Source organism: Stylophora pistillata, chromosome 14 (assembly GCF_964205215.1).
Source record: "Stylophora pistillata chromosome 14, jaStyPist1.2, whole genome shotgun sequence".
Classification (NCBI taxonomy): Eukaryota; Metazoa; Cnidaria; class Anthozoa; order Scleractinia; family Pocilloporidae; genus Stylophora; species Stylophora pistillata.
Window position 1 is genome coordinate 13522247 of NC_142532.1, and position 13424 is coordinate 13535670.

At 39.2% G+C, this 13424-nt stretch overlaps 1 protein-coding gene across 1 annotated transcript; it reads right to left on the reverse strand.

Annotated features, from left to right (window-relative positions):
• Nucleotides 1-6508: 6508 nt before the first annotated feature.
• On the reverse strand, nucleotides 6509-12296 carry LOC148716639 (uncharacterized). Its single transcript, XM_088745939.1, has 3 exons — nucleotides 11913-12296; nucleotides 9263-9400; nucleotides 6509-8861 (listed from the first exon to the last, which is right to left on the reverse strand). The coding sequence occupies exons 1-3, from the start codon at nucleotides 12223-12225 to the stop codon at nucleotides 8416-8418; spliced, it is 897 nt and encodes a 298-aa protein (XP_088602065.1). The 5' UTR covers nucleotides 12226-12296; the 3' UTR covers nucleotides 6509-8415.
• Nucleotides 12297-13424: the final 1128 nt, after the last annotated feature.

Below are 13424 nucleotides of genomic sequence, written 5' to 3' on the forward strand. Positions count from 1 at the left end.
GCTCGATGTCAGACAATGATCGAGGTAAATTCCTAAGTACTTAAAGTAATCTGACTGTTTCACTGGTTTTCCATTGAGGATAATCTGTAACGCTCGGGTGTTTTTAACAGCGTGCTTTGATCCAATCAACATAGCCTTGCATTTCTTGTGATTACTGATTAAACCGTTCTGATTCCACCATTTTACAGTACTTTCTAGATCTTTGTTGACACGTTTTTCTGCAGCACTTACATCTTTTGCGCTGCCGTGGATTTCTGTGTCGTCGGCGTATAGTACTACTTCGCTATCTGTGCAGGTATCGGTGATACCGTTGATATGGATGTTGAATAATGTAGGTCCTAGAACCGAACCTTGCGGAACTCCGTGCGTGATTAAACGACGTTCGGACTCGACACTTCCGTATGACACGAATTGGTTTCTTCCCTGTAGATAACTTTTGAACCATTCAAGTTCGTTTCCAGTGACACCGTGTTTTGACAGTTTACTGATCAAGATGTTGTGTTCAATTACGTCGAAAGATTTTCTTAGGTCTAAGAAAGTACAGACAACTTTTTCACCCCTGTCAATGGCAATGTTGATCCGTAATAAACCCGTGATGATAAATCAGATACAATGAATATATGAAGTTCATATATTTGAACTGCGGTATTAAATACGTATGATGCACGATCCTTCGCAGTTTATTACGAATCAACTTAACGGCCTGCTCCCTGTTGGCTTGTTAGCTCAATTGGTAGAGCGCTGCACTAATATCGTGGAGGTCAGTGGTTCGAATCCCGTACAGGCCTGATTTGTTTTTTTTTTTTTTTTTCAGGTCTGATTTTCGTTATTGCATAAACAGCGCTATCTACTGCGAAGGATCGTGCATCATACGTATTTAATGCCGCAGTTCAAAATATATGAACTTCATATATTCATTGTATATGATGAGGAGTATGAACCAGAAAGCCTCAAAATCCTCAATAAATCCCTATGGGGAACAAAAGCTATGGCCTCTCCATTCTGTTAGGCAAAGATCAAAGATTTTAGTTAGTCCAAGCAAGTGTTGGCCGTGGAAATATCCTCAACAAAGCTCTACAAGTATCAGAAGATAAGGTCAGTAAATAATTAACTCTCACTTCTTTGTGATATCAAGTAGCTCTTGTTTGAATAAATTATTGGTATCCAAATATTTCTTAGTCATTTTGTCTTGTATTTTGCTTATGACATAGATTTTGGATAACAGGATACTATCTGGTGAACGCGACAATCGAAATAAAAAGCTTTTTTTCATGCCCAAATTTTGTCAGCTATATTATGTTCTAGATCGAGCCGACTAAAGCAGATAAAGCTGTTCCTAAGTGCGCTTCGAGCAACTCTTACGCTTTTCGCGCCAGCAAGAAAAACATGTCCCATTTGACTTGAGTTTTTCGGTGGAGGAAAGGCATAATTTACAAACGCCATTGCAGCAAGCAAACAAGCAGACTCCCACAGCCATGTTCAAAACATATATTTCAATTTATTTACAATTCAGATTTAAAACTAAACAAAGGTAATTCTTCGTAGATTAAACGTCGTTGGAAGAGAAAAATACTTTCAGTTAGTTCAGTTGTGCCTCCCGGTTAGCTCAATGGATAGAGCGTTGGACTGTTGTCAGTCCGGGTCATAACCATTTCTGGATACTTGATGGCGTCACCAATATGGGTGTCGTAGTGGGACCTCGGGTTAACCTATTCATTACTTTATTCGAGCCCTAGCGACTTTGTTCCCTAGCCATATCCTATGGAACCTTCAAAAATTACAGAAGACAAGCAATTACACACACTGAGCAAATAATTGATGGCGGTCGCGATGACGAGACAGAAAATTCGTATGAAAAGTCGGGTGGAGGTGCTCGTTGCGAAGCGCTCGATTGAGGAATAACCTCTCTTTAGTTGAGGTTTTCAGGTCTATAACATATTTTTTATTCTTGAAAAAAACATTTTTAAAAAATAGAATAAATTTGCTTCCCATTTGTCAAAATTCCAATCGAGTGCACGAGGTTTTTGTTCGAGTGCACGGATGTTGAAAGTCTGTTATTGTGCAAACTACTAGGTGGATTCCCTTTGTTCAGATCCATCGGAGTATCGCGTAAACCATATATTTTAACCATACGTTGCGAAGTGTCTCTATTGACAGCGTTACGGAAACAAAGGTTGCAGTTTAGCTACACGGACTGATGAGAGTGAAATTTTCGTCTACAAACACGAGAGGGACTTGTCTGTAATTGCAAAACTCGTTTAAAAACACCGCACGTGCTTCTACATTTTGCGGTGATAGACCTGCACAAAATTTTCATACAGGGTGTTCAAATCAAAGGGTAAGTGTAAGTGATATATTATTGCTGACTTAAAGGGAGAGGACCGAATTTATAGTGTTCTGAGATGTAGATTATCCCGCGAATCGATCAATAGCGCAAAGTACCTTGTATGATTCTCTTGCATATAATTCGATCTTGTGTATTCGTCTTAACATCGATTGTGACTATTAGCTTTTAGTTTATCCCACTCATGTGTTTATTGGCGTTTATTTTCCATGGAATGCGGTTTGTTATTCAAAGTGACGACGAAAACACGTATGACCCACAAACACTCGGTAGGGTTCGGCAGGGTTCGGCAGTGTTCGGCAGGGTTCGGCAGAGTAAGTTATTGTTTTCTTGCCTTATTGTTACTGTTTTGTAAAGGCTTGTTGGATTGAAAATTGACACATGCCTATTTAAAAGTAGGAGAGAAGCAGGATATTGTCTTTCCCTCGATCTATACAGGAGAGAAATTAAATTATCCCGATTCCGCGATGTCTCACCTCTCTCGTCCCTATTGTTATCAGTGCGTGTTATTTCGTTCAACCTTATATATTTGGTTTTCTTGTAACCCAAAATAGGGTAATCAATAGAGAACCAACAGTAACATCAAGGCTGGCGGAAGAGCTTTCACTCTTGCGACGCTCTGGGTGGAAGGACCACAGCTTTACAAAGAATTTGTGCCGGAAAGAATTCGCCGTGCTCTTCCAGAATCCAAGGATATAGAGGGGATTCATGTTTGAAACAAACGAATCGTTTTAATATCTTACGTCCAGTCCTTCCTAGCGAATTTTGTTTCGGCTTACTACCACATTATAACATGGCCGCCACACAAAAATGAAAAATTCATCTTCTTCTTGTTTCTAGTATCTCTCGGCCAAATTTTCCTGGTTTTCGTTTTGATCTCACCCAATCACAAAGCTCGAAGCCGATATCCAGAAATGGATATGGCCCGAACTGGTTGTGCGGGAGGTCGAGGGTTCGAGCCCCGGCCGGACCAACGCTCAAGGTCTTAAAATAATTGAGAAGAATATGCCACCTTTCTATAACATCAAGAAATGGTTAGATATTCTAGTCTTCTCGGGTAGGGACGAATAAATGGAGGTCCCGTCTCCTGCAGGGTTAGGGGTAGGAGACGTTAATTTCCCACGCACGAGATTACTGTGTGATGGATGTCCTCCCCTGGGGTGGGATGAGTGGGTTTCTTGGGGCTTAAACTTCGTAGGGGACCTATATCCTATTGTTTCTGCTCCAGTACTTTGTACAAATCCTTAAAGTGCTACTGAAACGTAGTTTTCATATCCGAGATTTTTGCAATATAATAGAGTTTGAACATTATTTGCAAACGCTGTGTACTTTTTTTGGGCCAAAGCATAGCGGAAAGTACATTTTTAACCATTCGAAGTTGACCGGCTGAGATAAAAATTAATGGCCATCTTGGCGCGGCCAAAACAGCCCTGTGACATCACTGGTTGTGTACTTCTGTGAAAGAAGGGTAAAAGCATGGAGTGTGGCTTGCATGTCGGGAGGCCGAAAAAGAGGATTTCGGGAAAAATGCCATCCTCGTCTTATTCATCGGCGGCCACATCGGCATCTTGGCTATCTGCGAGAGGTTCGCCTGGATAGGGAGCAAAATTCCCGACTGATACCAAGAACGAATCTCTACCAGTCTATTTAGTTGATCGGCAACTGACAAGATCCACAAGATTAGGATCGAAACCACGGTCTTCCCTGACCATCTACAGAAAAGGTCGAAAGACATTATAACGGCAGATGGGCCACTAAACGCCCCGGGTCAAAGCAATGCCATTCAGAGAATGAAGAAAACATGGAAGCCTCATACGACACCGCCACTGAAGATGATCTACTCGGCAAGTCTGAGGATAACGAACAAATCCCTCTGTACCAAATGCCAAGCAGAACATGCCCAGAATCTCTACAATATAGGGCGAGGGCCAAAATAAGAGCAGACGAGGATTTAAAAAATGAGATAAAGCAAATCCTTAAGAACGCGGAGCAAGAAACAGTAAAGGCGATCATGTGCTTCTATGAACGTGAAATCGGTCGTTTTAATACCGAAATAAAGAAAAGAAAACGAGCCAAAACGGCTGGAACACTGAACACTAAGAACTGTAGTACGATCGACTCAGCGCCCGTGGCGCAAGCTGAAAGCAATCAAGACAACTTAACGATCGAGACAGTAAAAAAAATGGCTGTACATCTACAAAGGCGAACGATTCGAAAAAGACGCAATCCCTGATGTGCGTACTCAGTGCCACACATAAAGCAAATTCTCATGAAAAACTGGCATTTAATAGAAACGCAACCACTACTGAGCGAACTATACAAAAATCCGCCGCTCGTATCTTACAAAAGAGGGCGGTCGCTCAAAGACATACTCGTGAGGGCTAAACTTTGAATAGGCTACTCTAAACACACGCTTGGGAGTCGTGTAGGCCTGTCAACTCCATTTTACGCCACCATCTTCCTCTTCGCTACTGAAAACAACTTCGCTTCGTTCAGAAGAAGATTCACTTAACAAAACTTCAATATCTGCCATCTCCTTCGCCCACGAATACAAACAAACAATGAGTGAAATAAACCACGCTATCGGAGTGAACACAACCAGTGACGTCATCAATCCATTTCGCTCGGTACCAGGGCCCGGACATGGTTTTGTGTAAAATTTTTGATTTGAACGGTTAATAAAGATATCTTTCGCTTCTTTTTGGCCAAAGCAAATTATCTCATGATGATCAGCATATTCAAAACTACAGGTCAGAGCAAATATTTCAGATACGAAAATTTTGTTTCAGTAGCACTTTAAATACTAATACAGCGAAGAATAAAAAGTCATCATGATAGTCGTTTGACTCGAGTTTGCTTGCCAAACCAATGTTGTTTTTTCAAAAGTGTACGCGGGCTTCTTTTTTTCTTACGCGCTTTCTAATTGAAATGCGCGAGATCGTGACAGATACTTACAAAAGGAATTGCATTTAATTTACCTCTGTTTTCTCTACCATCTATTGGCTTAAAGGTTTTACCGTCTCTGAAGGATCTTCCCATGACTACGGCCGCGGCCCTACATTATTAGGGTTCATTCGGGAATTTTTATGTAAATTAAAAATATTATTCACCAGCCTAGGTCAATCTGTATTGGGAATCTCAAAATTATTATTTATAGTAAACGAATATGCCATAACAGAGTTTAGTCGTGCGAATTTTGGATTTATCAATTCCGTTGATAATTGGCCACTAAAAAGTTTCAAGCCCTTCGTCAGACTGAAGTCATGGAAAGCCAAAGAACCAAAATAAATAAGAAAGGATCTTCGTAGACGATCTTATAAATTCAATAGAGATATCTTTCCTTACCGCAAGTCAGCTAAATTTACGTCAGCTGAAATTTGTCTGAATTTTGAGGGGGTTTTATTAAATATCAATGATAGTCAAGTTATCAGTACTTTATCACGCGAAGCATGGGATGCTTTTTCTTTAATTTTCCTCCAACTTCCTGCGTGTCTCTCGATTTGTTTCTCATGCAATATTTAATACATTAGATTAAGCTTTGGTAGATTGTGCTCGAAAAAAAAAGCATATTATGCTTTTAGCAGTGCTCATATCTTTTAGAAATTATGCCAAAAATTATGCTACTTTCTGAAAATTATGCTCTTTGTCACCGAAATTTTGCTACTTACATTTTACACTGATTTTAAGGAAAATAAAGATCATTAGTCAGTGGCTTAACTCTATCAATTTTGACTTTAATGAACATTCACATAGTCCACCTTCCAGTCTTACAGTCTTTAGCATCGCAAATACGCATGTGCGCACCTCGAAAAGCCAAATGATTAACAAATGATTCAAATAATACGTTCTCTAGAGATTAAAGCGCTCGGTACGGCACTGGAAGTGCTTGAAGTGGTGGAAGTGGATGTACTCGAGGACGACGCCATCTTTGATCTGAGGCCTGAGGGGCCGAGCCGCCGAGCCATAAGCGTGGTGGCCTGAGTCTCAGTCTTATGCACAGGGTGACCTCTGACGCCTGCCGGACCATATTTGACCATGGGCCTTAGCACAGACCTCAATATTTTCCAAAAACAATACAAAAATAAAATACAAACTGAATTATTCTAGATCTATGATGTTTTTTTTCCTTGTTTTCAACGCATAAAAGCTCGGATTATGCCGGCAGTGCTAAACTGAAATAAAAGCTGAAAATAATGCTCGCTTTGCTGAGTTATGCTTAAATGCCCGCACAATCTACCAAAGCCAACATTAGATAGCCCCAAGAACTTTTTCTCAGGTTCATTTGTTTTCAATTTTTTTTTATTTTTAATGAAGTCTGGCACTAACCTTTACACAAGTACAGGATATCGTAATCATTCTCGCATGTTTTTTGCCTAAACGCGATGGTGAAACTAAAAAAGGTTGATAAACTTTACAAACAGCTTTCGTTTTGTTTTTCTTACAAATTGCTGCACCTAAGCTCGGTTGGAGGTGTATTTCGTCGCACTTTGTAATAAAAGCATCATAGCTGTAAAGTTAATGTTTAGCACAAATTGCTGAGCTCGTATGTTTACGGAACCGTCGTTTGAGGAATTTTTTGCTTTTCACATTTATATCAATCCTTTATTAGAACAAAACACATAAGTTTTACTTTTTAACGTTTCTTTACGATAAAAAAACTACTTTTTAGTTTGACATCTACTTTCCGCCGCCGTCATGATCGTAATTATGCAACTTTTAATCGTAGCTCAGTCCATCTTTCGTCCTAATGATATTTTATTTAGATTACCTTAGATAAGATAAAGGATAATGGAAGTATTAAATTATGTTGTGGTTTCGGCGAACTTCTTACACAGCCGGACGACATGTTATTCCCATTTTCGAAAATTCCATCCAACAATACACATTAAGCGGTTGAGATAGTTAACTAATAGAACAGTTGAAGATCTATTTTATTACAAATTTTCAGCTTAGTCGGGTTTTTCTTCTTGTGATAAAGCAAGGTTAAACTTTTAAGCTTTTGCGCGATATGGTATCAAATTGCTGTCAGTTAGGTTAAAAAAGTGATTCATGTGATGACTTCGCAATCTGAAGAGCTCTTGGATGAGAATGAGTATGAATCATACAGACTTTATGAGCCCTCGGAATACGACTCAGGCTTTTTAAAGCAAAACTCGATGACATATGTTTTTGTTAGCTTCCGGGCGCCATGCATGTTGGTAACCCTTTGAGGGACACCAATATCTCCCGCACGGAATATCACAAAGTCATGAATCCTTGCGAGACTGTTTTAGTATTCGTCTTATTTTATCTCTTCGATTCTTTACTTTATTTGTTGAATGGTTTTGATGATGGTGTCGCAGTGAAAACCGGCAATAGTTACAGACCAAATCAAACTCCACTTAGCTCTATACTCTAAAAAAAAATTTATACTTTTTTTCTTTATCGGTAGTTTTTGAACAATGCATCATTGCACTAGGAAAATACAATTGGACAGAACCTGATTTAGTCAAGGATTTTTCTTGGCGTCGATTGAGGAAGTTTTTAGGAAGGATCACAGAGTTGGGGTGTCATGATGAAAAATAGACTTGATTCACGGAACTGATGAGGTTTGGGAGGTTGTTTGTTTTTAGTTTGTTTCTTTTGCCTTCCTTAATGTCTTTGTTTTACTTCAAATTCTTTTTCTTTTTTTTTAGATCGAGGTTGAGTTGGAAAGCCACAATAAATAATTACTTATCTACACGAGTTTATTGAAATTGCACCTTCTCATAAAAGTCAAATTGCACTGGACTATAAAAGCTAAGCAAGGGAGTGCATCATACTATCGCTATGGAAACCGAGTTGACCGAGAAATATCACTCCTACCTCCGTGATCTTGGCGATATTTTTTAATAAAAACCATTCTGATCCCTAGGACCTTCTGTTTTCTCTTGAGAATGCAACGCAGAAATAACAGTCCTCGGACACTGAAATAGGTTTGTCTTCCTAAAAATGCTACGTGAGTTCTTGTTTAGGGGTGACGTTCGTTTGTAATCTAATGTTTTTCTTCTACGTTTTAAAATCATCGAATGCAAAGTCTGCAGTCAGCAGATTCACCCATACCATGCATACACATCAACACAAGTCGTACCGCTGTTGTCTTCCTCTCTATCATCTATCCAATCCTGTCCGTACCATATCTGCATCTCTTGGTTGCTCGAAACAGACAAAGGATTGACAAGGTTGCGAAAAACCAGCTCAGCTGAATCATGGTGAAATCCAGGAAGACTGTAAGAATCACTTTTCAAGTCTTTAGCAGGCGGAAAGACAGGTTTCTTATCGGCATCTGTAATGATTGTCATCAACCTACCTCCATAGTGTGGATGAGTGCAGCCCCAGTAGGATGCACCAGTCGTGGGGTTGCAGTACACCGACCCTGATCTGTGAATAAGCTTCATTGTCTTCACTCGTCCACTCTTTGTCATATTAAAGGAGCCATACAGATTATCTTTGGCTCCAAAACAGACGGGTTCTTCACCATTTATCTTTTGCCAGCTCCCTAAGATAAAGTAATTGAAGGGGATAAGGATAGAGAGTTTTAAAAGTTCAACTGGATTTTATTAACAGCGAATAACAGTTAATGTATGTTACGTTGCGAATGGTAACTAACAATCATTCAATTTCCAGTGATAAAAGAGGTAAACCATTGTCCTATTGGGCATCGTGATTTTACTATTTGTTTTAACCTGATTGCATTCGCTAATCAAGACAGTTTTGTAGAAGAAAGAAAGCAATTCATGTTGATGACTCTGCTCGTCCGAGTTTATCTTTTTATGTTCTCATTCACTTTTTTGCAGAAACACTGCCCCGAGACAATATTTTGGTAAGTTTAAAAGAAGTCGGGATAAAAGGAGGTAGTGGGGTGCCCAATATTTCAGACAATCTTACGAAACCACTTACCTTTACAATAAGCCTCGATGACCTCGCAATTCGCATTGGAGTGAATCCAGTATATCCCGTCAGCCGTCTCCTCGCCTTCACTCGCTTTAATCTCACCGCAGGTATCCGCTGGAAGTTCTTTGATGGTTCCGAGGGGAACTGCGTAAGTAAAAAACCCTTTTCATACAGATAATTGGAAGTAGTTTACGCTATCATGCTATTCCATACCTCCTGACGCGATTTCAGCAAACTATAACGAATAAAAGAATTTGAATATATCAACAAAGTTGAAATGGTAAATTGGCCACCGTTACGGTTATAAAAGCTGACGTTTCAAGCGTTAGCCCTTCGTCGGAGCGAATAGAAGAATTGTGGGTTGCGTGTGCTTTTAAAGGCAGAAAATGGAGTTACGTGATTGGTGGGAAATGGCAATGAGAAAAACACGAATAAATTAGTGGAATGAAAAGCGTTCGTTGATACCTGTGGGATTTAGACTGTCGGTTTGAAAGTTGAGCTTTTGTTCAAGAGTTTTGCGGCTTTCCGTGCTACCTAAGTGTAAGGAAAGAACGCAGATTGCCATTTGTTGCTTAGAATGATTGGGTAAATTAAAATGTCTAGCGACTGGTTTCGATATGTCCTTGTCATTCCTCTCCAGGTCGCAAAGGCGTTCTCGGAATCGGTCGCCTAGTCTTCTGCCTGTCTCGCCCATGTAAATCTTTTTGCATCGCTCGAAACGTCAGCTTTTATAACCGTAACGGTGGCCAATTTACCATTTCGACTTTGTTAATATATTCAAATTATTTCGTTACCCCCACCGACGCAGCCCCAAACAATTTCTTTAGAAACTATCAGCCTTTATAACGAATAAAAGGATAGCAAAAAAAGCTTCCACCTTCCTTACCCGTGTAGAAGCAGGTAGAAATGAAAACTGTGCTAATTCAATTTGATCTAGGTTAAGAAATAAGACGGACGGCAGCAACAGTGACATAGAGACATAAGCCAACGTTTCGGTATTATATCGGGAGACCGTTGTCATTGCCGTTGCAATTCCGAAATGTCGCTTTTTCATCTGTCTTGCATTTAAAAACATTTACAAACTACGAACAGAGGCGTATGACCTAAAAGCGATCAGGTATGTCCGAGTGCTGAGGTTTGATGTAGCGCGGGACTAACCTATCAGCATTTACTTTCTAAGATGGAGTTGTTTATCTTTCTAAAAAGATAGCTAAATGTCCAAGTGTTACTTGAAAGCTCGACCGTAGTTTAGAGAACCGACCAAACTTATATTTTTAGAGGATGAAAACCGCAAATTTATTATTAGGGGAGCTTTGCACGCTTTTTAAATTCAATTTACGGCTAAGTTTATGGTTATTTCCCATAATATTCAAACAAAGCGTATTTTACTCTGCAAGCTGCGCAGGTCAGAGCAGAGCTAAATATCAAACTTGTGGCCAACTAATTAATGAATTTATACATTTTTTAGCTCTTCTAATCAACTAAGGTAACCCAGTTAGTCTAAATGGAGACGTAATCAACATGCAACGGGTAAACCATCCATTTTTTAGTGAACGTACAACGACGCAAATAACTCTCACTAAAGAGTACATGCGGGAAAAAATCTGATTATAGAAGCACAAAATGGTAAAGCCTTTCCCGATAATCGATTTACACAAATTCGTCTCCTAAACGAGCCGAAAACATGAAAATTGTGAACTTAAGCTGGCACAAAATCAAATTGACTATAAGAGTAGAAATAGTTTATTCAAAGAGATTTCAACCTTCGTCTTTGAAGAAAATCTGGTATAACATATAGTTGATGGACTACAACTCAGTGCGAACTTTAAAGTGTTATTTCAGCGTAATCAGTCGTACCTCTCAACTTTCTCGATCACTCATCAACTAAATATTGCGAAGCGTTTCTTCATAAATTTTAACTCTATTTTCAGTCACTGTCAAATCTTCAGTCAAACAACAGTAAGAAAAAAAGTCAGTTCTTGGAAAGATCAGTTACCTCAGTCTAGTTAATAGGTTCGCCGCACATATTTTTCACCTTCTTGTTGTCTTGAAAGCATACCGATTAAAATGTCGAACTATCCTTTGGTCTCAATGGAAACTTAGATGCTTATTTTCACAGCAAAAAAAGTTTACTCGTGGAAGTCACTTCCATCAGGGATTTTTTACCATCAAAAGATCCTCTTGATCCATTCGCAGCTGCCGCACTACCACCGACCGCCTTTTTTCTAGGGCTGAGTTGAACTAAATTTCTTTTTCAGAAAATATTATCCCATTCTCCCTTAAAAGAAATCAATTACCATAACTTATCCAGTGCTTCCCAATTAAGATTATTGCTAAATCGTTTATTCTTGTAGGCTTTTCAATGCCTCTTTGTAATCGGTTGTGGGTTTTTATGAACGAAAACAATGCTTGAATATCTTATTCCATATTTGGCCAAAAATTTCACCCTTGCTTCTGATTTGCCGCCTAATAACCTCAGCTTTTTTTTTTTCAGAAAATATTGGGGAATTTAGACGCTTCCAGGTCATAAGCTTCTGCTTCGAAACAATCACAGCTGAAATTTGAGATTTCTGTAATCGTGCAGATTGAAACAAAAGAAAAAAGTGTGCCCAGAATCGCAAATGTAAAAAGCTAGTTGAGGGAACGTCAAGCATACCTCTGTTTCCAGAGCGTTTCATGTAAAATCTCTTCTCATCTGGAATAAAATCTTCTGGTCTTGCCTCCTTTGTACGATTGTTCAGTTCGCAGATGTTTTGACCAACGACGACATTGTAACTCTGACATGTGACTTCTTCCTCACACCGGAAGTAACACTCCACAGGCAACCCAACCCGATACATTTTAAACATGTGACCTCTGAGGTACATTCCACCAATTGATTGTTCCTGCTCATGACACTGAACAGTAGCGCCAAGTATACCAATCCGGGAAATCAGAAACATGGTAGTCGGCCACAACTTTGGATTCATTCTGAGGTGACTGGAGGTGGCTCTTGCTGCACACAGACTAACTACCTATCAACACAGTTAACAATGCTAAGATGAAGTTATATATGAGTTTTCAGTCAAATTAATACCTCAATCTACTCTAATTGAACACATGACTGTATTCTGTGGGAGATTTCGTGAAACTAATCAGAAAGAGTTGACACTGCCCTGGAAGAAAATACAAAGATTAAAATGGTAAAACTGGAAACGCCTCCCCTGAACAAATACGTGCAAATGATATTGTGAAAACTAAAACAAGATTAGAAATTATGCCAAATGACAAGAAAATCAAACTTGTCTTTCTTAAAACCATTGCTGGAAATCAGTTTTATTGAAAGATGATAATCGTCTCAGGTAGTCGCGTTAGGTCGCACTGAAAGGTACAAAAAAATAGATAATTTCTTATCGACGGTCTCTCCTTTTCTAATGGTGGGCGCTTGCTCGTCGTTGTAAAACAGCCAGAATGATACGATGATAGTTCTTTGGATGGGAAAACGAAACAGCTTTGCTCAGCTGGCCGTGAAAATATCTTTAACAAAGTTCGACAAGTATCACAAGATAGAGTCACTAAATAATTGACTCGATCTCTCTTCTCTCTGGTATCAGTTAGCTCTTGTTTGGATGAATAATTGGTCTCCAAATATTTCTTAATCATTTTGTTTCGCATATACATGGCATAATTTTCGGATAACAAGATATTATCTGCTAAACGCGACGATAGAAAACTTTTAATAGGTACTCCCCAAGGCGCTTTTCAGCATCTATTTACAAAAATTCATCAGATTGATAATATCAAAAACTAATGACTATTTACACTAATATAACTAATTATATCAAAAATAATAACTGTTTGCAAGAAGGTGTGTCTTGAGTTTCTCCTTAAATGCCTTTAGGGAAGCACACTGTCTTAATTCAGGGGATCGATTGTTCCAGAGCCTCGCCCCTCTAAAGGCAAAGGACCGCTGACCAGACGCTGACTTAAAGAATGGAATCTGTATAACTTCACAATTTTGTGTCCTACGATTATGAATGTCCGATCCCTTAACAAAACTTACTACTCAAGTAACTAGGGGCAAGATGGTTCAAGCATTTATAAGTCATGACAGAGGCTCTGAAAAATAAAAGCTGATCTACAGAGAGCCTGTTTAGTTCGCGTAATAGATCTGGAGGGGTCACATGTT

Coding starts and splice junctions, on each gene's coding strand:
- LOC148716639 (XM_088745939.1), bottom strand. CDS start 12,225: ATGAATCCAAAGTTGTGGCCGACTACCATGTTTCTGATTTCCCGGATT. Junction 9,401..11,912: donor GAAACGCTCTGGAAACAGAG/GTATGCTTGACG, acceptor TTACTTACGCAG/TTCCCCTCGGAACCATCAAA. Junction 8,862..9,262: donor CATCGAGGCTTATTGTAAAG/GTAAGTGGTTTC, acceptor ACTTTATCTTAG/GGAGCTGGCAAAAGATAAAT.